This window comes from Suricata suricatta, chromosome 13, assembly GCF_006229205.1.
Source record: "Suricata suricatta isolate VVHF042 chromosome 13, meerkat_22Aug2017_6uvM2_HiC, whole genome shotgun sequence".
Taxonomy (NCBI): domain Eukaryota; kingdom Metazoa; phylum Chordata; class Mammalia; order Carnivora; family Herpestidae; genus Suricata; species Suricata suricatta.
Window position 1 is genome coordinate 37347647 of NC_043712.1, and position 27048 is coordinate 37374694.

Sequence of the window (27048 nt, forward strand, 5' to 3'; positions counted from 1 at the left end):
GGCGGCGGCGGCGGCGGCGGCGGCGGCTGCTGCGCGGGGGGAGGGGCGACGACGGAGGAGGTGGAGAAGAGCTAGAGCGCCTCGCGCCGCGGGAGCGACGGAGCCGAGAAGAAGGAGGGAGGGTGAGAGGGAGGAGGGGCGCGCGCCGGGAGGGAGGGCGGCTCTCGCCGGCGGACGGCCCGATGCGCGTGCGCACGCCCCTCCCTCCCCCGCCCTGTCCTCCCTCCCCGTCCTGTCACTTCCCCGCCTCCTCTCCGCCACCAGGCGTGGTGGCGGCGCTTTGTGACGCCGACGCGGGTCCCCCGCCCTTAAAGGGCTAAGCGGCTGTGGGGGCGGAAGGTAGCCACGGGGGATGCCCTTGGCCCCAAAATTACAGTTGTGGGGATAGACGCCGCGGTTCCCGGGGAGCTTCCGGGAAGAGACTACTGGTCCTAGAGGTGCCAAGCGCCTTCCTTGCCTCTCCCTATGTGTATCCACAGGCTTCGCAGCCATCCTCCGACGAACTCTCTTCCTCTGCAGGCCACTCCCCAAGACACAAAGTCCGCCGTCCCTGCACTCAGTAGGTGCTAGACAAGAATGTGCTGAGTTTATGGGATTTATGGGTAGGAACCAGTGTCCCGACATATCTTTTGCAGGGCCCTTAAGCTAGTGTGTCCTTGGAGGGCAGTGTGTCACCCGGGGCGGGGGGGGGGGGGGCAGCCGATTCCCATCCGAGAAATGGGGAAGGCAGATTGGCCAGCTTCTACTTCTCTTAACTACAAAGAGGAAGTTGTGGGAAATAAAGAGAAATAACGCAGAACGAACCTGGGTTCCTGGCCCTTCTCTGTGATTTGGGGCAAGTGCTCTGACCATCCCTCAGTAATTTGTGAAATGAAATACTGTGAGGGCGTTTGGCTGGCTCAGTGGAGCATACAGCTCTTCATCTTGCGGTTGTGGGTTCCAGCCCCACCTTGGGTGTAGAGATTACTTAAAAATAAAATCTTAAAAAGAAAAAAAAAAATACTGTGGTTGAACTTTGACCTTGACCTCCTACTGATCCTTTCAGCTTGAAGGTCCAACCTGAAAATGGGGGACTTTTAAGATAATCCTGAGGTGAGATGTGGAGACAGTCTTAAATCCCCATGATTTAGAATACCCATTTCTCTTGGAAAGGCCCATCCTGTGATAACTGCTGAAACATTTCCTAGAAAAGTCAGGATACTATGAGACTTCCATACATTTAGAATTTTGAGATTGAAAAGATCTTAAGTTCCAAACATTTACATTATCCATTCCTTATTCATCAGCTTCTGTAATAGAGGGTTATTACACCTAATTTAATTGTAAATATTAAATGAGATCATCTATATACAGCTTTACTACATATGGTAAATAATCCATAAATAGGAACTTTAAAGAAAAAATTATTAAGGCATAGCTGTATTCTGGCTAGCCTCCTCTCCATTTTTTAAATTAACCTATTTATTTGTTTGTTCAAGAGGGAGAGAGAGTATCAAGCAGGCTCCATGCTGAACACAGAGCCCAATGCAGGACTCAATCCCACAATCCCAGGATGGTGAGCCAACATCAAGAGTCCGGTGTTCAACTGACTAAGCCACCCAGCTGCCACCCTTCCTCCAGTTTTAAGGAAGATTTTATATTTGGGGGCACCTGGGTAGCTCAGTTGATTAAGTGTCCAACTTCAGCTCAACTCATAATCTCAGGGTTTGTGAATTAAAGCCCTGCCTTGGGTGAGCTTAAGCCCCACTCAGGCTCCATACTCTCCCTCTCTCTCTGCACCTCATGGGATTCTCTCTTTCTCTCTTTCAAAAATATAAATAAATAAATAGATTTTATTTTTAAGTACTCTCTGCACCCAAGGTGGAGCTTGAACTCACAAGTCCTAGATCAAGAGTCATACACACCACTGATTGAGCCAACCAGGCACCTTGATTTTTTAGTAGACAATTTTTTACACAGTTTTAGAGTTATAGAAAAATTGAGAAGGTACTACAGAGAGTTATATACCTGACATCCCAATTTCCCTTATTAACATCTTATATAATATGGTACATTTATTAAAATAAACCAATATTGATATATTATTAATGAAAGTTTTTACTCACATTTCCTTAATTTTTACATAATGTCCATTTTCTGTTCCAAGATACCACACTATACTTAGTTTTTATGTTTTGTTAGGCTTCCTTTGTAACAGTTTTTCAGACTTTCCTTATTTTTAATGACCTTTAGGGTTTTGAAGAATGCTAGTCAAGTATGTTGTAAAATGTCCCTTAATTAGGATTTGTGATGTTTTTCTCATTATTAAACTGGGGTATAGGTTTTTGAGTGGAAGATCGCAGAGATAAAATGACACATTTTATCACATCATATCAGGGCACATACTATCCACATGATTTATCAGTGTTGATATTGACCTCGATCACCTGCCTAAGGTATTGTGTCAGGTCTTTACATTGTAAAGTAACCCTTTTTACCTCCTTTCTATACTGTACGCTTTAAAAGGAAGTCACTCTGCAGAATCCACAATGAAGGAGCACTTTTATTTTTATTGTCTTCTTTTTCCTCAGAGATGAGATCTCAGTATTTTAAAGAATCTTTCCCTAGCTCCCAACTCTACTTCCTAGGTTTTGCAACCAAACTCCACTGGAAATAGGCCTCACTTCAGAAGAAGGAAAATGACTTAGTCCATACATCCCCTTCTCCCAAAATGATGCTGTATTACTAGTTCTGATGACTTCCCTTCCTCTACCATCCAATTTAGGGACAAGAAGATTGCTGACTTGGAAACGTAGGAGATGATGTTGACACCTTTAATAACAAGGATGTGAGTAGACAAATAGGCAGAAAGTTCATCTTCAAAGCATTTCACCCACATAAACTGATCACAGTCCCACCCTGACCCAGAAGATGGTAGATCCCTAGCCTAACCCAATGGAACATACAACTGACACTCAGACCAGAAGATGCTCCCTGGGTTCAAACAAAGTCACAAACTTATACTAAATATCCACAATGACCATGGCCCTAAGGTAGGTGGCTAATAAACATATACCTGTGTAGGAAGCTTGTATCGTAGTGTGTTCATGAGGTATGTACTTAAGGTTCTCAATTCTCCAGTCCAAAGAACTCTTATTGGGGGAGGGGGGAAAAGAGGTGGTGGTGATGGAGGAGGGCACTTGTGGGGAAGAGTACTGGGTGTTGTATGGAAACCAATTTGACAATAAACTATTTACAAGTAAAAAATAGGGGCGCCTGGGTGGCTCAGTCGGTTAGGCCTCCGACTCGGGCTCAGGTCGGATCTCACGTTCGTGGGTTCGAGCCCCACATCAGGCTCTGTGCTGACAGCCAGCTCAGAGCCTGGAGCCTGCTTCTGGTTCTGTGTCTCCTTCTCTCTCTGCCCCTCCTCCTCTCATGCTCTGTCTCTCTCTGTATTAAAAATACATAAAATGTTAAAAATTTAAAAAATAAATAAATAAATAAATAATAAAAGTTAAAAAAAAAAAAAAAAGAACTCTTATTTCTACAGAATTTGTCTCATGCCTTTTTATCCTAGCAGGTAAGACATTGTTTATTAGTAGTTTGCAACTGTGTCTTATTCGTGCCTGGATCCACAGCAACCAGCACAAAGTAGACACTAAGTAATTGTTCTCGTGGGCTTACAGCCAAGGGCAGGAAAACAATTAACAAAGACAAATTCAACCCCACCCTCCACTCCCATGTCTAATTGGGCCTCTCAGACACATAGTAGGTGCTCAAGATTATAGACTCCACAAGGATGACAGGTCTTGTTTATACAAACTCTTGTTTATATACAAGCCACTACAATGTCCGGCACGTTGTAGGTATTCAAAACATATTTGTCAGAAGAATGAATAACAGAAACAGCTTCCTAGAGCTAAGTGTTTTATAAGGACAGGTAGATTGACTTGACTAGTGGTGCCCTCTGGTGGTGAAGAAAACAGGACACTTACCCTCTGTCTGTATGGTATCACCCAGTGCTCTTCAACCAGGGTTCTTCCAAACTGATCTTTCTTCCAAAGGGAAAAGGTATAGAAATCTTGGAAAATAAATGAGAGGTAGGGGTATTTGCTTTAAAGAGGTCAATTCTGATCTTACAGAATGACTCTTTAGGGGACCAACATTATTTTCATTCTGCATATGTTAACACACGTTAAGTCCAATAGTGTTCTTAAGGAGCCACAATCTTCCTTTAATAATAATAACATTTGCTGTGCATCAGTCTGTGACAGACTTTTTACATGTTGTATCCTGTTTAATTCTTTCGAAAATCCATGACATCCATACTAGAATATCTATTTTCTTGAATATAATAAAAGTTAGAAAGATTAAGAAAGTTACCCAAGGTGGGGCACCTTATGGCTCAGTCTGGTTCAGCGTCTGACTGTTGACTTCGACTCAGGTCATGATCCTGTGAAACATGAGATGGAGCCCTGTGTCCAGCTCAGCACTAACACCACAGGAGCCTACTTAGGATTCTTTCTCTCCCTCTCTCTCTGCTCCCTCCCCTGTGCACGAGCTCTCTCTTTCAAAATAAATAAACTAAAATAAAAAGAAAAAAAGAAAGTTACCCAAGGTAACCCAGTGAGTATGGGGCGCCTGGGTGGCTCAGTCGGTTAAGCCTCCGACTTCGGCTCAGGTCAGATCTCACGTTCGTGGGTTCGATCCCCGTGTCGGGCTCTGTGCTGACAGCTAGCTCAGAGCCTGGAGCCTGCTTCCGGTTCTGTGTCTTCTCCTCTCTTTGCCCCTCCCCCTCTCATGCTCTGTCTGTCTCTGTATCAAAAATAAATAAAAACATAAAAAAAAAAATTAAGGTAACCCAGTGAGTAAATGGCAGAACAGGCTCTAGGCTCTGAGCTAGCTGTCAGCACAGAGCCCAATGCGGGGCTCCAACCCAAGGTAACCCAGTGAGTAAATGGCAGAACGTGGAGTTGAACTTTGGCTATCCCACTTAAGCATGACTGCTCCTAACCAAAGCACTGTAATATTCCTATTCTAATGTGCCCATAGCAATCCACACATATCACATCACCTCCAATGCTGTACTGCAATTATTTGTTTACATCTTTCTCCCAGCCTCTGAGGTGCTCTTAAGAGCCACTTACTCATTCAATAAATATTTATTGATTGCCTGCTATGTGACAGATCCTATGCTAAATGCCAAAGATTCAACAGTGAATGAGATAGAAATGATTTAATGATTTAGTTATGCCCTCATGGAGCTTACATTCTAGTGACTGAGATTGAATCAGACAAAAAATCAGTAATTACTAGACAATATCATTGCAAGTTTTGGTGAGTACCAACCAATGAAGGTGAATAAATTAGGGCCTAAAACTGAAAATGTTGTGGCAAACACAATTTTTTTTAAATTTTTTTTCTGTTTTTTATTTATTATTTTTGAGAGACAAAGAGAGACAGCACAAGCAGGGGAGGGTCAGAGAGAGAGAGAGGGAGACACAGAATCTGAAACAGGCTCCAGGCTCTGAGCTAGCTGTCAGCACAGAGCCCGACTCGGGGCTCCAACCCACAAACCGTGAGATCATGACCTGAGCCGAAGCTGGACACTTAACCCATTGAGCCACCCAGGCGCCCCACAATTTTATTTTTTGTTTGTATTATTCTTTTGGGAGGATGAGTGCAGGGTTTTTTTTTTTTTCAAGATTTTATTTGTAAGTGATCTCTACACCCATGGTAGGACTCAACAGTTACATGGTCTCCCTTCAGACCAGCCAGGCACCTCAGGGGTGAATGCAATTTTAAGTGGAGGTAGGGCAGGGGCAGAATAAATTTCTGTGAGACTACATTTAAATGACCACAAGAGCCAATAACCTCCAGTAACCTCCATATTCCCACCCTTTGCCACTGATGATGGGTTATACACAAGTTATACTGCTGTGGGAGAGGGGTGTCACTCTGGTTCACACCACCACCCCACAGCCCCAGCCCGCTTGTCACAGGGAACATAGAACCTTAGTGTAAGAATCCCTGTAATGAGGACTACATTATTTTCTTAGTGTTTGCTGGTCTCTTTGCTCTAAAAATTAAGGCACTTAAACATTACTAAAAACTATATTCAACAAAAGGAGAGTTCTAGGAGAAATTTGTGATGTTTTGTCCTTCCCAACTTTGAGATTTAAGGAAGTGTGACCTTATTCATGAAAAGAGTGATTTAAGGCCAACTAATAGGTAGAAGGCTGGAGAGAGGAGTCTGTAAGGGTTCATGAAACTGTCTTAGCTTCTGGCTTCCATTTACCTAAAGGAGAACCTCTCCCATTTTTTAAGGAGATTAAATACTGGAACTTTTGGTGTTAAGAAAAGGCCCCAAATCAATAGTTTTGGGTGTTTCTGTTTGTTGTCTGTTTGTTTCAATGACTCAGTAGCAATCTTCTAGGGCTCCCTCCACCCACACCTGCACCTCCACTTGCTGGTAGCAAGCAGGATACTGGGGCTGGGGCAAAGCAGGGCCAGATGTGGTTTTCCAGCCTTGCTTGGCCTCAGGGCTGACACCTGGATTTGGGAGCAACCTATCTGGTCCCTTAAATAAAGGTCAAAGCTAGGATCTCAAAAAAAAAAAAAATTGACTAGAAGGGACCAGCCGATAAACTATGACAGCAAAAGCATTACCCCCAGTTTCCGGCTTGTGATCATTATGTCTTACTTATCTCTATATTCTTGACACTGAGCACAGGGCATGCCCTTTCTTTTCTTTCTTTTTTTTTTTTAATAGTTTATTTTTGAGACAGATACAGAGCACAAGTGGGGGAGGGACAGAGAGAAGGGGAAACAGAGAATCTGAAACAGGCTCCAGGCTCCACGCTCCAAGCTGTCAGCACAGAGCCCGAGGCCAGGCTTGAACCCATGAACAGGATCATGACCTAAGCTGAAATCCAATCCTCAACGGACTGAGCCACCCAGGTGCCCTAGGGCATGCCCTTTCTTAAATGTAATCTGATGTGGAATGAATGGTGGACGTCTTTGCTCTCAATTTTCCTCAGGGCTTGCTGACTTCAACAGTGCTGCTTCATCTCAGTCGGTCCAAACTCGAATTATGCTTCAAGACTTAGCGCAGACCCATTTCCTCCAGGAAACCTTCCTTAACAATCAAAACATTCTTCAGCTAGGGGCACCTGGGTGCGTCAGTCTGTTACGCGTCTGTCTCTTGGTTTCCGCTCAGGTCATGATCTCACGGTTTTGTGATTTGAGCCCCACATTGGGCTCTGCAAGGGCAGTGCAAAGACTGTTGGGGTTCTCTGTCTTCCCTCTCTCTCTCTCTGCTCCTCCCCCACTTGCACTGTCTCTGTCTCTTTCAAAATAAATAAATAACTTTAAAATTTTTTATATAAAAATATTCTTCAGCCATAAAGCAGGCAGTCCTGCCATTTGTAACTATATTGATGAACATTGAGAGCATGATGCTAAGTGAAATAAGTCAGAGAAAGACAAATACTGCATGATCTCATTTATACATGGAATCTAAAAAAGCCAGATTTATAGAAACAGAAAGATGATGGTCACCAGGGGATGGGGTAGGGGAAAATGGGGAGATGCTGGTTAAAGGATACAAACCTCTAGTTATGAATAAGTCCTGGGGCACCTGGGTGGCTCAGTTAGTTAAGCCTCTGACTCTTGATTTAACCTCAGGTTATGATCTCATGGTTCATAAGATCAAGCCCCAAATCGGGCTCTGTGTTGGTTGTGGAGATGCTTGAGATTCTCTCTCTCTCTCTCTCTCTCTCTCTCTCTCTCTCTCTCTCTCTCTCTTTCTCCCCCCTTCCCCTCCCCTGTGCTCTCTCTTTCATTCTTTCAAAATAAATAAATAAACAAAAAAAAAGGGGAATAAGTTCTGGAGATCTAATGTTGTATAGCATGGTGACTATGGTTAACAATACCGTATTGTGTACTTGAAAGTCCCTACAAGAATAAATCTTATTTGTTCTTACCACCACCACAACAAATGGTAATAATGTGAGGTTAAGGATGTGTCAAATATGCTAACTAACATTATCCTGGTAATCATTTTGCAACATACATATGTGACAAATTATCACGGTGCATACCTTATACTTAATACTATACAACAGCTAGGGGCATCTGGATAGCTCAGTCAGTTAAACTTCTGAGTTTGGCTCAAGACATGATCTCAAAGTTAAAAGGTTCGAGCCCTGCATTGGGCTCCACACTTATTTGCGGAGCCTGCTTGGGATTCTCTATATCCCTCTCTCTCTGCCCCCCCGCACCTTGTTCTTTCTCTCTCAAAAATAAATAAATAAACTGTTTTATATTCTTCTTTTTCATAGATTTTACTTTATAATTTTTTAATGTTTTATTTTTAAAAATATTTTATGCAATATGTATATTTTTTAATGTTTGTTTATTTTTGAGACAGAGAGAGACAGAGCATGAGCAGGGGAGGAGCTGAGAGAGACACAGAATCTGAAGCAGGTTCCAGACTCTGAGCTGTCAGCACAGAGCCTGACGTGGGGCTTGAACCCATGAACTGTGAGATCATGCCCTGAGCTGAAGTCAGACACTTAACCGACTGAGCCACCCAAGTGCCCCTGTTTTATTTATTTTTGAGAGACAGAGCACAAGCACGTGTGGGGGAGGGGTAGAGAGAGGCACACAAGATCTGAAGCCCACTCCAAAAAGAGAGCAAAGAGCCTGATTTGGGGCTTGAACCCTGAGATCATGGCCTGGGCTAAAGTCAGATACTTAACTGATTGAGCCACCCAGGCGTCTCTAAGAAAACCTTTAAAAAAATGTTATACATCTGTTATATCTCAGCCAAGCTGGGGAAAAAACAATCAAGACAACTGAGCAAAAAGGACAGCAATTTCAAAGGTCCAGGACAAAAAAGCCAGATAAGCAGGGAAATGCCAAGTAGTTCAATATGGCTTAGGCATAAAATTTAACAGAAACAATGGTCAGAGACAAGGCTAGAAAGGTTGACAGTGGTCACATTCCTTCATTCAGTAAACGCTTATTGCGTATTTGCAGTGTACTCAGCATTGGCCATGTAGACATGGTCCTTGTTTTCACGGATTCACAGTCAAGAACAAAGAGACAACTAATAAACAATCAAAAAACAGTAAAAAAAAGTTGTAAAAAGAAATAAATGGGATGATGAGATAAGGAAAAACAGATTTCAGATTAGATGATCAGGGAAGGCCTAATTAAAGAAGTGTTACTTATGCTGAGAACTGAGAGGAAAAAGTAAAAACAAAGTATTCCAGGCAGACCAAACAGCTTGGCTCAAGTCTCTGAGATGTGAAAGAACAGATATAAGTTCTTGAGGTACCTGGATGGTTCACTAGGTTGAGTTTGACTTTGGTTCAGGTCATGATCTGGTGGTTCATGAGTTCAGGCTCCGTGTTGGGCTCTGTGCAGACAGCTCAGAACCTGGAGCCTGCTTCAGATTCTGTGTCTCCCTCTCTCTCTCTCTGCCCTCCCCTGCTTGTGGTCTGTCTGTCTCTGTCTCTCTTTCTCAGAAATAAATATTTTAAAAATTTTAAAAAAGAACATAAGTTCTTTATTTTCCAAGGGGTGGAGTATCAAAAAAAAAGGATGGGATAGCCAGTGAAGGACCATACTGATTGAGGTTTTATTAAAATTCATATTTGAATATGAATAAGAGTTTTTAAGAGGAGAGTCACATGAGAGAATGATAGTTTCAGAACACTCTTTCTGGAAACTACATGAAAATGGCTTGAAGAAGGACAAGACCACTCTTATGAAAAATTCCTTTAAAGCTATTGCATAAATTAGTCTGCACTATTAGAAGTCAGGATAGTAGTTACTCTTGAGGCATAATGACTAGATGTCCAAATGAGGGGCGACTCTAACGGTTTAGGAAATGTTCTGCTGCTTTTCTGGGAGGTGGTTACATAGGTATGTTTGGTTTATATATATTCAAACCTTATGTAATTAGAAAGAATTACCTTATGTAATTCTTCTATATATACATAATCATATGTATGTACAATGATATATTATGATTATATAATGCATGTATGTAATACTATATGCATATGTGTATATATGTAATTTTTGTATATGTGTATTGTATATATATCTACAATTACATACATACACATACATACATATGCATATATAGTACTCAAAAAAATTTAAAAGCTTTTGAATGAAACTTCCTATACTGTTCAAAAATGTTGTCATAAAAGACCAATAAAACAGGGAGCTCAGCAAATATTTCAGATTGAGAGAGGAAAGAAACATGACAATCAAACTGATGCATGCTCTTACATCAGGAAATAAAATGCTACTATGTAAAGAGTATTATTGGAATAATGAGCCAAATTTTAATAGTACTGATAGAGGTTAAATTTCCGGAATTTTATAATTGGATTATGGATTAGTCCTTGCTCTCCATAGATCAATGCCAAAGTATTCAGGGAAGTGCACAACTAATTCTTAAGTGGGTCTGCAAAATAGTATGTAAATACATAAAGACAAGTTAGACAAAGCATTATCACTAAGTTACGATGGGTGGTAGGTGAAGGATATATGAAAGTTCATTATATTAGTATTACAATGTTTTGGTAGATTTGGAAAATTTAATGAACTGCAGAAAGGTTTTATAATCTAGGCACGAGATGATGTGACTTAGACTAAACTTGGCACTAAAGACAGTGAAGGATGAACGAATTGAAGATATATTTTGGAGGTGGAACTGACAAAACGGACATAACTGAAATAATGTGGTGTATGAATAAAAAGCTAGAAATCACTGGTATAAATAAACAATCCCAAACTAGCTCCGCCTTTCCCCTTACGACGCAAGCGGCGGAAGTAAGGAAAAGCAAACGACCGCTAAGCAGGCTTCCGGTCTGGCGTCGCAAAGTGACCGTAAATCGGAGATCCCTGTTTGGCCCCTCCCCCATGTTGGGCGGTCCTGGAGAGTGACAGATACCAATCGCTAGGCACTGATCGGGCACTCACCCAATGGCTCTGGAGGTGGGCGGTGTCCTGCGGCACGAGGGTAGTCCCCACGCGGTGCGGGAAGTTTACTGCTGGGTCCTGGAAGTTTCCCTTTGGGTGCCGTGAGTTTGCCGCAAGCCTTCCGCAGTTCTTTTGTGAGGCTTCCGTAATTCTTTAGAGGGGGTTCAGCAATTCTGTGGCGGGGGTTCAGCAATTCGGCCAAGGTGGGAAGTTGTGCCGAGCACGTGGGCTTTGAATCCGAAGTGCCTGAGCAAGACCTGGACTTGGAGTGATGGGGCCGGCCCCTGCGGGAGTGCAACATCGGGGAGCAGCTGGGGAGTCGGAGGTGGGTGAACCGTCTGGGAGGAAGGAATGTTCTACATGCCAGAGGTGGCAGAGCCTGACAGCTCGCCGACGAGCAGTCCCCGCCGGTGGCGGTCCCTTCTGGAGGATCTTTAGTCCTCCATGTCCCCAGTCTGGGGAACCGAGACAGGCCCGGGGGATGGAACCTGACGCTATTTGGATAGAAGCAATAAAGCTTACTGAGCTCACTCCTTCGAGAGCTCTGCGACGTCAGTCATTTTCCCGACCAGGTTCTTTTTCTTGTCATTGGATGAAATCTGACCTCTAGTGCCTAGTTCTGTGCTCACCGCTGTAACGTAGGGGGACATGGTGGTCCTTCTGGAGCCCTCTAGTAAGGCTCTCCTGGGTTTAGGACCGTGGAGTAGAGGGGGTGCCTACAGCTGCAGGGGAGAAGGTTTAGGATCCTGCAGACCCGGGTGTGCAGGGTGTGCAGCCTGCTGACAGAATAGGCATACTACCTGTGGAACCTTGACTTCCTTCAAGTGTACATTTTCTTCTGGCGTTACTGAGGATTGGATGACTTACAGAGTATACTTTCCAGAGCCAGTAAGTTCTAGCTCTTTCCAATACTGACCACTTAATGTATACTGATATAATCTATAGTCCAGGATTGCTGGCGAGGGTAGAGCCTGGCAGAATTTGGAAAGAGCAAGAGTGGAAATGGCATCTGTAAATTACCAGGACAAACCCAGCAGAAGAGGAGGATTCCTTATGCATGGTACCTGGAAATACAAGGAGCTCAGGCATTGCTTAGGTCAGGGCTCAGTCAACTATTACCCCTACCAACTCCAAGCCAAGCTCCATGCTTGTGCTGTCAAATAGACAGGAAGCCTTCAACTCGAGGGTTTTAGCTCATGGGGCGCCCAGGTGGCTCAGTTGGTTAAGCGACCGACTTCAGCTCAGGTCATGATCTCACGATTCGTGGGTTCAAGCCCCACGTCAGGCTCTGTACTGACAGCTAGCTCAGAGCCTGGAGCCTGCTTCAGATTCTGTATCTCCCTCTCTCTCTGACCCTCCCATGATCACGCTGTCTCTTTCTCTCAAAAATAAATAAAAAACATTAAAAAAAAGAAAAGACTAGAGCTCAGTAATGTTCTTCTAAGTAATGATAATCTTGGGTTTTGCAGTTTGACTTTTATTCAAAAGAGCAAACAGAAGCCTGTCAAACATTTACCCATGTCCTATCATGGTGGCATTTTAGGCAGTAGATGCTACACACTCTTGACTTCACACTGGCTTCTCTTCTCATTGGCCACAGGTGATGGAACTAGCTCTGGAAGACACATGCAAGGAAGGAAAGAAGGAGTCCTCTAAGAAGTGTACCTTGGCTGGATCTCCAGTGGATGGTCTCCTGCAGCCGGTGAAGCTTAGCCAGGCAGAACTGTACAAGGAACCTACCAATGAGGAGCTAAATCGCCTTCGGGAGACTGAGAGTCTGTTCCATTCCAGCTTACTTCGTTTGCAGGTACTATTGGGTGGCTGGGGCTTGGGTTAGAGGGTTGGGCTTGGAACCCTGAGGCTGAAGGACTCTCCCCTATCTCTTCTTACAGGTAGAGGAGCTACTAAAGGAAGTGAGGCTGCCAGAGAAAAAGAAGGCGCGGATTGATGCTTTTTTACGGGAGGTCCACCAGCGAGTCCTAAAGGTGCCCTCAACTCCTAAGACAGAGGTGAGGCAAATAGAGTGAGGAACTGGGAAGTCCAGGAGAGGTCCTCAGTGTAGACCTCTAAAACAAGGCCTTGCTCTTCTGCAGAGGGGGTGGGGGGTAGGGAGCTCATTTTCACTGCCAGGAGGCTCAGCTGGAAGTGCAGTCAACCATGTGTTCATTCATTCAGCAAACACTTATGTTCCTTGTAGTAGTTGTGTTCTTAGGAGACATCAGTGATGAAAACAGCCTACTTTCTAATGTTGGGCTTATAGATAGTAAGTAGATAATAAACATGACAAGTAAACTGTGTGGCAATATTAGAAAACAGTAAGCACTATGGAAAAAGGAGCAAGCAGAGCAAGGTAAGGGGATTGTGGGAATATGAGGTGGGAGTGGTTTGCAGCTGTAAATAGGGTAGTTGGGGTAGGCCTCACTGAAGTGACAGTGTGAAGATTCGGAGGAAGTGAGTCAGCCATACAGATATCTAAGGGAAGAATAGTCAACATAAAGGCTCAACGGCAGGAGTAAGTCTGGTATGTTCCTTGGATTAAATGAGGAGAAAACAGAAGGAGATGAGTTCATAAAGGCAATGGAGGAAGGAGCAATTTCACACAGGGCCTTGTTCACCAAAACAAGTACTTTGGCTCTGGCTCTAGATGAAAAGAGGAATGACTGATGGGACTTTTTTTGGTAGAGCAGTGATGTGATCTAGCTTCATTTTTAAAAAGTTCACTCGGGGCACCTGGATAGATCCGTCAGTTAAGTGTCCAACTCTTGATTTCAGCTCAGGTCATGATCCTAGGGTGGTGGGATCAAGCCCTGTGTCAGGCTCTGTGTTGAGCATGGAGCCTGCTTGGGATTCTCTCTCTCTTTTTGCCCCTCTTCCCTACTCACACACATACACTCTCTCTCTAAAAAAAAAAAAAATCAACAAAACTAAATAGCAGCCTGCAAAATGGAAGGAGATATTTGCAAATGACATATGGAAAGAGGGTTAGTATCCAAAATCTATAAAGAACTTAATCAAATTCAACACCCAAAACCCAAATAACCCAGTTAAGAAATGGGCAGTTAAGACATAAATAGATACTTTCCCAAAGAAGGTATCCACATGGCTAACAGATATATGAAAGGAGGCTCAACATCACTCATTGTCAGGGAAATATAAATCAAAACCATGATGAGATACCACCTCACACCTGTCAGAATGGCTAAAATTAATAACACAAGAAAACAACAGGTGATGGTGAAGATGTGGAGAAAGGGAATCCTCTTGCACTGTTGGTGGGGATGCAAACTGGTGTAGCTGCTCTGGAGAACAGTGTGGATGTTCTTCACAAAACTAAAAACAGAGCTACCCTCCCATCCAGCAATTGCACTGTTAGGTGTTTACCCAAAGGATAAAAAATACAGATTCGAAGGGGTACGTGCACCCCAATGTTTATAGTAGCAATATTAGCAATAGTCAAACTATGGAGAGAGCCCAAATGTCCACTGAGTGGTGAATGGGTAAAGAAGATGTGGTGTATATATATATATATATATATATATATATATATATATATATATACAACGAGATATCACTCAGCTCTCAAAAAGAATGAAACCTTGCCATTTGCAACAACATGGATCAAGTTAGAATGTGTATGCTAAACCAAATAAGTCAGAGGAAGATAAATACCATATGATTTCACTCATATGTGGAATTTAAGAAATAAAACAGGTGTTGGGTGCCTGGGTGGATAAGCGTCCAACTTCAGCTCAGGTTCGTGAGTTTGAGACTCATGTCAGACTCTCTGCAGATGGCTCAGAGCCTGGAGCTTGCTTTGGATTCTGTGTCTCCCTCTCTTTCTGCTTCTCCCTTGCTCGTGCTCTGTCTCTGTCTTTCAAAGATAAATAAAATGTTAAAAAAAATTGTTTTTGAAAAGAAAGAAAACACGTGAACATATGAGAATGAGAGAGGGAAGGGAAGATGAGGAAACAAATCACAAGAGATACTTGATAATAGAGAACAAGCTGAGGGTTGATGGAGGGATGTGGCTGGGGGGATGGGCCAGATGGGTGATAGGTATTAAGGAGGGCACCTGTGATGCGCACTGAGTGTTGTAAGTGATGAATCACTGAATTCCCCTGAAATCAATATTGCACTGTATTTTCACTAACTAAATTTTAAATTAAAACCAATAAAATTAAAAAAAAAATTTTTAATGTTTATTTTTGAGAGAGAGCGAAAGAGTTTGTGTGCAAGTGGGAGAGGGGCAGAGAGAGGAGACACAATTCAAAGCAGGCTCCAGGCTCTAAGCTGTCAGCATAGAGCCCGATGTGGGGCTCGAACTTATGAACCTTGTGATCATCACCTGAGTCAAAGTCAGATGCTTAACTGACCAAGCCACCCAGGTGCCCCTCAAATATGTTATGTTTAATTTGAGATATGTACTATACACTCAGGGGACATGTCAGGGAGGCAATCAAATTAATATGTATCACTCTCTCTGTCCCCACAGCTGACTGACCAGACCTGGCTCCCTGCTGGGGTTCGAGTACCCCTCCACCAAGTGCCCTATACCGTGAAGGGTTCTTTCTGCTTCCTACCTCCAGCCCAGGTCACTGTTGTGGGCAGCTATCTTCTGGGAACCTGCGTCCGGCCGGACATCAATGTGGACATGGCAGTGACCATGCCCAGGGTGAGGTCCAGAGTTTGGGGAATGGAGAGGCCTGCTACTTCACCACATTAAATTCCTGGGTCCCTCTTTCTTTCCCACCTGCCAGGGGATTGAAATCTGAACTCAAAATCAAAAGAGTAGACCACTGGTATCTTCTTGAGGGCAGCTTTAATGTGCCCTGGGGCCAGTTGCTGCCCTTTGGAACTTTGCCTTCATCATCTGAGAACTAGATGTGTTGCTAGCCCTGATTAGGAACTCTGGTCAGCAGAAATTCCTGAGGTTTCTAAACTGTGACTCACCTTGGCTTCATCTTGGCCCTCAAGCCGACTAACAAAAAGCATCTCTCTTCTGACCCTCTGCAGGAGATCCTACAGGACAAGGACGGATTGAACCAGCGCTACTTCCGCAAGCGTGCTCTCTACCTGGCCCACCTAGCTCATCACCTGGGCCAAGACCCCCTCTTTGGCAGTGTTCACTTCTCCTACACCAATGGCTGCCACTTGAAACCTTCGCTGCTACTTCGGCCACATGGTGGGAAGCACAGTGGGCTGAAGGAAGGCACACTATGGGGTGACAAATCCAGTGGGGGGAGGCGTGGGGTCTCAGTACCAAGGTGAGAGGCTTGGGCCTCCAGTTTGAGGGGGAAGGTACAAGGACCTCAGATTCTGAGGTGGGAGGGCATGGCACCCTCAGGTAGGAGGAGGGTGGCACAGAGGCCCACCTGGAAGGATCTCAGCACTCCCTGTCTCCCCCAGGGAAGAATGAGCGCCTGGTCACTGTACGTCTGCATCCATGCCCTCCACCTGACTTCTTCCGCCCGTGCCGCCTGCTGCCATCTAAGAACAATGTTCGCTCTGCCTGGTACCGGGGGCAGAGTCCCCCAGGGGATGGTGAGCAGGCACCCGTGTCAAGGTGGAGCCGAAGGGAAGGATGTTGTGGGGCTTTCTCTTTTCATGTCTCATGACTTCCCCTCTCCCACAGGTAGCCCAGAGCCTCCCACCCCCCACTATAACACGTGGGTTCTGCAGGACATGACCCTCGAGTCCCATGTGCAGCTGCTGTCAACTGTGCTGGGCTCGGCCTCAGGGCTGAAGGATGGTGTGGCACTTCTGAAGGTCTGGCTGCGGCAGCGGGAACTGGATAAGGTGAGTTGGGAGTGGCCCAGCTTCCCTGCCTCACTGAGTGGTGGGCTGGCTGTGAGCTTGGGCCTCTGTGTCTCCATCTCTTTTTCAGGGCCTGGGAGGGTTCAGTGGGTTCCTTGTCTCCATGCTGGTTGCCTTCCTTGTGTCCACACGCAAGATTCACACCACCATGAGTGGCTACCAGGTCCTGAGAAGCGGCTTGCAGTTTCTGGGTAAGGTGGCTAGACTCAGAAAGGCCAAGGGTTCTACTCATCCTGTGAATCCTCTCATCCTATCAAGGGTCATTCAGTTTCTTACCATCAGACAGAAGGGCAGACTGAATTCGGGAGGGAAGGGGAGTGTCATTAGGGCTGGGTCCCCAGGAGTGAGGATCCCTTCTGACACTCCCCTCTTCTCTGGCTCACTTCAGCCACCACAGATTTGACAGTCAATGGGATCAGCTTATGTCTCAGCTCGGATCCCTCCTTGGTGAGTAGGGCAGGGCTCGGGCTGGGCAAGGAGGCCTGAAGGTAAGGCCCCAACCCTGACTAGCTTCTTTCTATGCCTTCAAGCCGGCCCTGGCTGACTTCCACCAGGCCTTCTCCGTTGTCTTCCTGGATTCCTCAGGCTATCTCAACCTCTGTGCTGATGTCACTGCCTCTACTTACCACCAGGTACCAATGGTCCCCCACTCCTGGATTCCCCAGGTGTCCCAGTCCAGACTCTGTCCTTTCTACCACTCCCAGAACCCCAGAAACTCCTCTCCAAAGAGCTTAGGTCAGGCATGTCTCTGGGTCTGAGCCCTCAGGTCACTGAAGGGAAGGGTATAGTGGTAAGAAACTCACATACATGTGAGTTCCCTGCTTACCCTGTGGCCCCAGGTACAGCATGAGGCACGGCTGTCTATGGCCTTGCTGGACAGCAGAGCTGATGATGGATTCCAGTTTTTGCTGATGACTCCCAAGCCCATGATCCGGGCTTTTGACCACGTCTTACAGTAAGTTTCGGGCTGACAAGCTATGTCAGTGGGTCCTTTCTCCCAGGAGCTACAGTGGTGGGGCAGAGGTGCTCAGATCTTCCTGGTTTAGGGGAGGGGGTGGTACTTGGGGTCAGGAGTAGCTCATTCTGTCTCTTTGTCCCTCTAGTCTCCATCCACTGAGTCGCCTACAGGCAGCATGTCACCGGCTAAAGCTGTGGCCAGAGCTGCAGGATCTTGGTGGGGACTATGTTTCAGCTGCTTTGGGCTCACTAACCACCCTCCTGGAGCAGGGTCTGGGGTCCCGCCTTCACCTGCTGGCCCACACTCGGCCCCCAGTCTTAGAGGTGAGGTGCTGTAGGGTAGGGAGTTTGTGGGTTTAAGGAGGACTAGATCCAGGGTCCCAGGGGATACAAAAGACACACCATCCTTCTAGCTAGATCTTTCTACCTAGTTGGAAACTAGGTTTCCAGGTCAAGCTGGGGCATTCTTGGCTTGAGCTCAGCCTTTTTACACTTTCTAGTGGGACATCAGCCAGGATCCACCGAAGCACAGAGACTCTGGGACCCTGACCCTGGGATTGCTCCTCCGGCCTGAGGGGCTGACCAGTGTCCTTGAGTTGGGTCCTGAAGCCAACCAGCCCGAGGTGAGGAACTCTGGGGTCTGGGGTGTGATTTGACTCTGTCTTGGGAAGCATTGAGTCCTGTCAGGGATTTCTGATAGAGTCCATCATTTTAATTTCTCCCACCACCCATTGCCTTTTCCTCAGGCTGCTGAATTCCGCCAGTTCTGGGGATCTCGCTCAGAGCTTCGGCGTTTCCAGGATGGAGCCATTCGGGAAGCTGTGGTCTGGGAGGCAGCTTCTATGGCCCAGAAGCGCCTTATTCCCCACCAGGTGGTCACCCATCTCTTGGCACTGTGAGTGTTAGCATCTGGATGCTGGGAAGCACTGGTGGGTTAGGGAGCCTTTTAGGAGGGTTTGGCCCAGGCTTCGGGCCCAGCAGTGAATGTCCAGCAGCTTACTCCATATTCCTCGGTGCCCACACTGAGTCTGTGCTCCTTTCCCAGCCATGCTGACATTCCAGATACCTGTGTCCACTATGTGGGGGGCCTTCTGGACGCATTGATCCAAAGCCCGAAAGAGGTAAGGGTCATGGGTCAGGGCTAATGGTTAAGGCTAGGGTTGCAGAGTAGCTTGTGTGGCTGGAGTAGGAAGGTGGTGGAGATCACACCTCAGCCAGGCTGCATTTCTGATAATGTCCAGCAGAGGGGGTGCTAGCTCTGCAGCAGCCTGAGCTGTGGCAAAATCCTGGGTGGTGGTGGGGTTCTGTACGGTCCTGGCCTCCTGACTGTGTTCTTCCTCTCAGACCTCCAGCACAGGTGAGGAGGCCCTGGCGGCAGCAGTGCGTTGCTACGATGACCTCAGCCGCCTCCTGTGGGGGCTGGAAGGTCTCCCGCTGACTGTGTCTGCTGTGCAGGGAGCTCACCCAGTGCTGCGCTACACTGAGGTGAGGTGGAAGGGGGTCAGGAAGCCTTTTCTGCTTAGTGATTCCTTGTCTCTGTGCCACTCCCCCAGCATTCTCCTTTCCAACTCCTGACTGTTCACTTTCTCAGTCCTGGGCCCCTACCTCAGCCCTGCTTCTTCCATAGGTGTTCCCGCCAACCCCAGTCCGACCAGCCTACTCCTTCCATGAGCACTCGAGAGAGCGGGCCTCACTGTTGCCCCGGCCCGACAAGCCCTGTCCAGCTTATGTGGAGCCCATGACTGGTGAGGATCCTCTTGGGAGGGGATGAGAGGAACCATACCCGCTTCATGGTGCAGTCTTTTTTTTTTTTAATGTTTATTTATTTTTGAGACGAGTAGGGGAGGGGCAGAGAGAGAGGGAGACATAGAATCTGAAGCAGGCTCCAGACTCTGAGCTGTCAGCACAGAGCCTGATGTAGGGCTCGAACCCCTGAACAGCGAGATCATAACCTGAGCTGAAGTTGGACACTTAACCGACTGAGTCACCCAGGGCCCCTCCATGCTGCAGTCTTGGAACCTCTTACCTTTCTTCCTAGTGGTATGTCACCTGGAAGGCAGTGGTCAGTGGCCACAGGATGCTGAAGCCATACGCCGGGTCCGAGCTGCCTTCCAGCTGCGCCTGGCGGAACTGCTGACACAACAGCACGGGCTGCAGTGTCGTGCCACCGCCATGCACACTGACGTCCTCAAGGTTAGGCTGGTGTAGGGTAGAGATTCCCCAGAGAGGGAGGGGACAGGATGTTAGGGTGCCCCATGCTGACACGTGTCTCCCATCCCATACCCTCTTTGAACAGGATGGGTTTGTGTTCCGGATCCGTGTGGCCTATCAACGGGAGCCCCAGATCCTGAGGGAAATGCGGAGCCCTGAGGGGATGATCTCATTGAGGGACACACCTGCCTCCCTCCGCCTTGAGCGGGACACGAGGCAGTTGCCCCTGCTCACCAGCGCCTTGCATGGGTATGGCCACCTGCACAGGTTCTTCTGTCTGTAGATCCTTGCCTGCCTCTACTGCTCTCCGGGCCACCTGTCTCTCTGGGAGACCAGCTGGTGTAAATTTATACCATGGTTTATGTATTTATTTTGAGAGAGAGGAAGGGAGAGAGAATCTTAAGCAGGCTCCATGCTGCCAGCACAGAACCTGATGGGGGGCTCAGTCTCACAGAACCATGAGATCATGATCTGAGCCGAAATCAAGATCCGGGCGCTTAACGAACTGCACCACCCCGGTACCCCTGAAATGGGAATTTTATAGGACCAATCTGTTGGGGCATTAGCTAGGGGAATGTGAGATTCTGTACAGAGGGCAACTTTGGGTGAAGGTTAATAAATAGTGGTGGTGGAGTAGAAATGCTTTCCTTGGGCCCTGAGTGCCTGAGTCTGATTGCCACTACCCTCTTCCCACCGCAGACTCCAGCAGCAGCACCCAGCCTTCTCAGGTGTGGCACGGCTGGCCAAGCGGTGGGTGCGCGCCCAGCTTCTAGATGAGGGGCTCACCGATGAGAGCCTGGACCTGGTGGTTGCTGCTCTTTTCCTGCACCCTGAGCCCTTCACCCCTCCAAGGTGATTCTCTCTATCTTTTCCCTAGCCAGAAAGTTCCCCTTGGGGACAGCTGTCATCTCTTCGGCTGTACCTTCAGTCTAAATAGGAGGGGGTAGCTGAAAAAACTGACAGAAGACGTTCTAAGGCGCCCCCCACCCCCATCCATGCCGAAGGGTCTAGACTGTCTAGATCGTGGGGAAGCCCTGGGATGTGTGGTTGGGCCCTGCTCACTCCTTCTTCTCAGCTCCCCCCAGGTGGGTTTCCTTCGGTTCCTTTTGTTGATATCAACCTTTGATTGGAAGAACAACCCGCTTATTGTCAACCTCAACAGTGAGCTCACTGGTAAGTGGTAGGACTGAGGTCAGACTCCCGCAAGAACAGGCCTTTGTGGATTGCAGAGCCATAGGTCACACGAGGGTATTCTGTGTCAGTCTATTAGGTGGGGTTTTTTCTGTGGCTTCCCCTTTCCCTGGTATCTGTGCCTGACCCTGACCTCCCTTGGGGTGGGGAATTACTAGGAGGAAGAGGCCCGGTCAAGGCTTTAGGGAGCTCTAAGGCTATAGAGCTATGGTTTGCTCCTATGATGCTCAGAAACAGAATGGACTAGGGGTGGTAAACAAGCTACCTGGTGGTGGCTGTGAAGGGGAGAGGAGAGTAGAAGGGGGCCGCTGAACACCAGGTGAGAAGTCTTGTGGGGATCAGGGAAGGGCCCAGGTTAGACTAGATGTCCAGACCTCTTGGTGAATGGGGGTGATGATTTCCAGTTGTAACATGAGGAGCTCCTGGTCCAAGCAGAGAGGAGGGTGTCAGCTTCCTAATTCCCCAGGTGTGTGGAGCATAGGGGGTCAGGGGCAGGCCTCAGCTTGTACTGGCCCGGAAACTAGAATGGGGTGCCAGGCAGTGGAAAATTCTGCCTCTGGGCTGAGGCTGGGAGTTTAACGCCCCACCCAACTGAGGCAAACATGGTGTCCTTTTCATTGCCTTTGTCTCTTGGGGGAGGGGCACTGGAAAAATCCCTGTGATGGGCAGCTGCTGGGTGTACAGTAGGAAGACCTAGGGTAGTAGAGCTGGGGAAAGGGGCAGCTGACCCAGGACCCGTCTTGTTCACAGTGGAAGAGCAGGTGGAGATCCGCAGTGGCTTCCTGGCAACTCGGACACAACTCCCGGTCATGGTCATCCTTACCCCCCAGGATCGTAAAAACTCTGTATGGACACAGGATGGACCATCACCCCAGGTTCAATCCCATACTTCCCTCCAAATTTGTGGGCTTCTCTCTCAAGGAGAAAGCAGGCCCAGCATGAGCTAAGAAAGACCCACAGTCAGGTTTGATCTATTTGATTGTGTGTACCCCCTCAGATCCTACAGCAGCTCGTGGTCCTGGCAGCTGAGGCCTTGCCTGTCCTAGAGAAGCAGCTAATGGATCCCCGGGGGCCTGGGGACATCAGGGTAAGCCGCTGACCAAAAGTGACTCGAGTTCTAGGGATTCTGCCCTTGAACATTGGGAGTCTGGAGCTAGAGGGGCTTTCAAGGGATGCTCAGTCTCCTTTTTGGCAAGACTGAATCCATAGAAGGCATTGACGCTGCCCGCAGTGCCTGGTGGTGGTGGAAACAGCAGGAGGACCAGGGCCCTGACTCTATCCAGGCCTCACTTATCTAGCCTGTTCTGAAAGATCTAAGCTGACACCAGGTGGGCCTGGTGTTCCCACTTTCAGATAAGCCACTTGGGCCCCTAATGGGGGGTCAGACAAAAGGGAAGGAGGGCACCAAGGTGGGCATGGGGAAGGCTTTGTGGTTCAGTTCCCAACTCTCAGTGGGCACTGCCCTCTCTCAGACAGTGTTCCGGCCACCCTTGGATATGTATGACGTGCTGATCCGCCTGTCTCCCCGCCACATCCCCCGTCACCGCCAGGCCGTGGACTCACCTGCTGCCTCTTTCTGCCGTGGCCTGCTCAGTAAGCCAGGACCCTCGTCCCTGATGCCTGTTCTGGGCTATGATCCTCCTCAGCTTTATCTGGCGCAGCTCAGGGTAGGTCCTAAAGGGCTGACTAAATCTGGGGAGGGGGCTTCCAGGTGAAGTCACCACGGAGGTGACCCTCAGGTGTCTATGTGTAATGTTATCTATGTCCTGCCCTTTCCTAGGAGGCCTTTGGGGACCTGGCCCTTTTCTTCTATGACCAGCATGGTGGAGACGTGATCGGTGTCCTCTGGAAGCCCACCAGCTTCCAGCCCCAGCCCTTCAAGGTGTGCTGGCTGACGATAAGTGTGTGTTCCTGAGTGTGTACATGTGGTCCCATGTGGGCATGCATGTCTGTATGTGGCACGCTGCCTGACTGAGTGGGTCAGGTGTGAAGGATGTGTCTTGTGTGTCCTCTACTATTGCGGGTGCTCCCGCCCCCACCCCGGCTTGGTGTCTCTGGGTGTCTCTCTGTGACACTTCAGTCCATATTTCTCTGGTTCCCCTAGGCATCCAACACAAAGGGGCACATGGTGGTGTCTCAAGGTGGAGAGCTGGTGATGGTGCCCAATGTAGAAGCGATCCTGGAGGACTTTGCCATCCTGGGTGAAGGCCTGGTCCAGTCCGTGGAGGCCCGAAGTGAGAGGTGGACTGTGTGACCGCCAGCCACAGGCACAAGCTGAAGGTGTGCAGCAGAACTGCAGACCTCTAGAGCAAGAGGCCAATGGCATGACCTCCGCCCTCGTCGCATACGGGTCCTCCGTGGAGTGCCTGCTGGCCTGAACGCACAGAGATGTTCCCTGAGAAAAGCCCTGCCCCAATTTTCTGTCCAATGCCTCGGCATCAGGGCAAGGGCCTGGTGTCCTACGGAGTCCCCACGGCCTGTCTGAACTCTCAGAAGAGGAAGGCAAGCCAGTTCAGTGAATTGAATGAATCCAGGAGATTCATCCACCTGTCAGCCTTGGTCTGGGCTTTTTTTTTCCCTTTTCTTTTCTTTTAGGATGTTTCCAGAAGTATGGAGAGGAGGACATGTGCCCAAGGCTGAGGCTCTCTCCCCTTCTATTGCTAGGATGTGTGCCTAGACCTTAGTATGCCCCTCAGGGCAGTGTCAGGCTTTTAAATGGGGCCCAGAGAAGGTGTGGCACTTCATGAGGGTCACAGAATATCAGCACTGAGCAGTGGGCAGGGGCCTCTGTATGTATGAATAGAGCCCATTTGAGGGACACCGTGCTCTCCCATGTGGGTGCTGTTGCTTCCCAGGGTGCTCCATGGGAAAGCACAGAGGACAGAAGGGCCTGGGTGGGTAAAGGGGCAAGGGGGATGCGTGGTCTCCTAATCCGGGGGAGTTATAGAAAGCACTGTGTTGCCCTGGCCACTCAGTGTCTGAGCCCCCGGCCCCGCTGCATCCCTGAAGTAGGAGGTGCAGGCGGAACAAGCTGCAAGTCCTACTCTCCAGGAGCTCTCAGTGCCAGAGTGGGGGGGCGGTGCTGCCTCCTTTCAGCCCGGTCCACACCCCATTGCAGCAGCCTCTCCCTTCTCCATCTCCCCTAATCCTGGCTGTTTTTCCAGACTCAGCTCAAATTGTGCTTCCTCCTCCAACCCTTCCCTCGCCCCCAGCCTGAGGTGCTCTTTCTCTCGTCTGAAACATGAGAGCAATTACTGCCTGTTAGTTTACTTCGTAGTTGCATACAGGGCGTGAACTCTTCTGTTGTTTTAAAGTCTGATTTAAAATTAATCACTTAATTTCCCCATGTTCCTGGCTTTTCTGCTGTTTTCACATAGTTTTAACCTCGTCTCCTATACGTAAGCTCTCTGGGGGCAGGTAACATGTTTGAACAGATTTCTCGGCACTTTCGTGGTACCTAAGACAGTGCTCAAAGAGGTGTGTGCAGAAGGGTCCCCCAGGCCAGGCTGACAGAGAGCCAGCAGGCCCACCAGAAGGCTTCAAGGAAAAGGGAATCATTTCTAATCTCTGCCTAGAATGGGTGGGGTGGTGACAGTGAGTTGCACCCTTCGAGTTAAGATGCAGCTGACAGTTTGAGTGCCTGGTAAGTGCTGGCCACTCCGTTATTTTATGTATCTTATGTCCAGGAATGTGATCATGCAATAATACCAGCCCTGTGAAGTATGCACATTTAGTTCTCATTTTCTGAAAGGTTCAGCAGCAGACATGGGTCTGTTTGTGGAGGGATTGATGCCTGGCTATCATGCTTCATCCTCAAGATGATAAGCCACATATGGAAACCCTGGTCTTCAGTTTTGTCCCAATTCTGTTACTCTTTGTGAACCTATAGCAGTCCCTGCCTGTCACTGTCATGAGATTAGGCATTGGCATGACATTGTCTGCTGTGTGGGCTGTGCTTGATCATGAGCTCCAGGCACAAGCGTGTTCAGGGAAAGAAATGGCAGTTCTAGCCCTCATGGACCCTGGGTCTGTGGTGTTCCCTGGTTCCTCCTCACTTATTTTCTCCACAGCCCCTCTGTAGGCTCTGGGGAGGGGGTGGTGCTGGCCTGTTTCAAACCATCCTGTTTCCATCCATCGGTCAGCTTCAGTCCTGTAGCTTCTGGCCTTTTCACAAACCTAGTTCTAGATTATCCCGGTGAAGGAGGGAACAGTATCTGCCCCCATGTAAAACTGCAGCAAGTGGCTCCAAGAGGTGCAGACACCAGTCCCCACTCAGTGAGCCCTGGCCCTGCTACCCCCCCATGTTTCCCTGGGCAAATCACTTCCCTTACTGGGCTCGGCCTTCCCACCTGTAAAATGGGCATGGTAATGGCCTTGTCAGGGGCACAATGAGACGAGGGGAGAGGGCAGAGAACTCAAACCCGAGGAGCTGCACCATCCTTTCCGCACTCCCTACTCAGCCCTGTGGAGAAAGCAGGAAGCCAGGCTCCATCTCAACCCCTCACACTGCAGCTTCAACCTGTTTCTTTGGATCTTCTCCAGGAAGCAGGTGAAGACGCTGGTGGTCTTAGATGGTCTTAGGTGGTCTAAGATGACCTTGAGGATGGGGGTGGCATGAGGAGCTGGAACTTCACTGGAAAGGAAGGGGAGGAGACTAGAAGGAACTCCTGTGTGAGGAAGGCTGTGCAGGACATGGGTTACACATCTCCATGGGTGTGTCTGCCTCTGGGCTTCTGCATTTAACTTTGCAGGTAGACACGATGGGGTAGGAGGCTGTGTTTGATGTATGGAGTGATTTGCCTGTGTGTTGGGGGGGTGGACATTGTCTGTTTTCACTAGTATGTGTGCAGATTTTTGCCTCCAGCTCTGAGTTGCTATAAAAGGGGAACTCTTTTTTTTTTAAGAGTAGGTCAGGAGACAGAGCTCTCATAAAGAGGCAAAAACTCTGGAGAAGTGCCTGGGTGGCTCAGTTTGTTGGGCATCTGGCTTTGGCTCAGGTCATGATCTCACAGTTCGGGAGCTCAAGCCTCGTATCCTCGTATTGGGCTCTGTGCTGATAGCTCGGAACCTGGAGCCTGCTTCGGATTCTGCATCTTCCTGTCTCATTACCCCTCTCTGGCTCTTGTATGCATGCTCTCTCTCTCAAAAACAAACAAACAAAAACTAACAGAGGCCAAAACTCTGGATTTTTTTCTGTGGCTCTAAGTGGCTTTAAACAAAACTTTCTTGGGGCTTTGGTTTCCCCAGTTCTGTCAGACTTTCTAAGTCTCTCTGTGTGGTGACATTTAGTGAATTCTCAAAGTGTCCTCTCTTCTGACTGTGGCATCACTATCTCCTCTAAACTGGAATCCTTTCAGCTGAAGACCCTATTTTCTTATGCCCTGCACCTTTGGAGAAAAAGAGCAAGACCCCAAAGCCTATAGGTCCTTGCAGCAGGTTATATTCAATGAAGTCCTGAGGGCTGCTTGGATTTGGGCTAGTCCAAGTGCCCCCTCCCCAGTAAACAAACAGACATATAACCCCTCCAACATCCGGTACTTGCTTTGTGAGTCATAGATTAATCCAGCGATTAAGGGGAGGGGAAGCCTGGGGCACGTGAGTCACCCCTACCCTACTCAGGAATAGGTCAGCCTGCCTGCCCATCCCTCTGCTGCATAGAGAGGGGGAGGGTGTGTGTGGGGGAACAGGACTCTTACCCTGCCCAGGGCACTAATGGAGACCAGGGTGTTCCAAACCCAGAGAGAGACTCATTTCCCTTTCCCACTTCAACTTCTGAGAGCAGGATGGGGAGGATAATTTTTCTGGTTCCACGAGGCCCAGAAAGGTGTAGGAACTTGTCCAGGGTCACACGGGGAGCTAAGGGTAGAGATTCAGAGAATCTAGGCATCCTGG

The 27048-nt window shown here is 48.0% G+C and overlaps 1 protein-coding gene across 1 annotated transcript; it reads left to right on the plus strand.

Annotated features, from left to right (window-relative positions):
- Positions 1 to 11005: 11005 nt before the first annotated feature.
- On the plus strand, positions 11006 to 24502 carry NOL6 (nucleolar protein 6). The gene is made up of 26 exons (XM_029920702.1): positions 11006 to 11308; positions 12584 to 12790; positions 12876 to 12992; positions 15476 to 15655; positions 15997 to 16165; positions 16390 to 16524; positions 16616 to 16779; positions 16868 to 16988; positions 17186 to 17244; positions 17328 to 17429; positions 17637 to 17752; positions 17901 to 18078; positions 18255 to 18377; positions 18501 to 18649; positions 18800 to 18875; positions 19099 to 19239; positions 19382 to 19499; positions 19793 to 19947; positions 20051 to 20214; positions 20665 to 20817; positions 21041 to 21138; positions 21907 to 22031; positions 22154 to 22243; positions 22629 to 22823; positions 22937 to 23038; positions 23261 to 24502. The coding sequence occupies exons 1-26, from the start codon at positions 11255 to 11257 to the stop codon at positions 23408 to 23410; spliced, it is 3441 nt and encodes a 1146-aa protein (XP_029776562.1). The 5' UTR covers positions 11006 to 11254; the 3' UTR covers positions 23411 to 24502.
- The last annotated feature ends 2546 nt before the right edge of the window (positions 24503 to 27048 follow it).

What these genes read in the sequence shown, in the direction of transcription:
- NOL6 (XM_029920702.1), top strand. Translation starts at nt 11,255, where the DNA reads ATGGGGCCGGCCCCTGCGGGAGTGCAACATCGGGGAGCAGCTGGGGAG. An exon ending in CAGTGCTGCGCTACACTGAG is followed by an intron (nt 19,240 to 19,381) that starts GTGAGGTGGAAG and finishes CTTCTTCCATAG; the next exon opens with GTGTTCCCGCCAACCCCAGT. An exon ending in CCTCAACAGTGAGCTCACTG is followed by an intron (nt 21,139 to 21,906) that starts GTAAGTGGTAGG and finishes TCTTGTTCACAG; the next exon opens with TGGAAGAGCAGGTGGAGATC.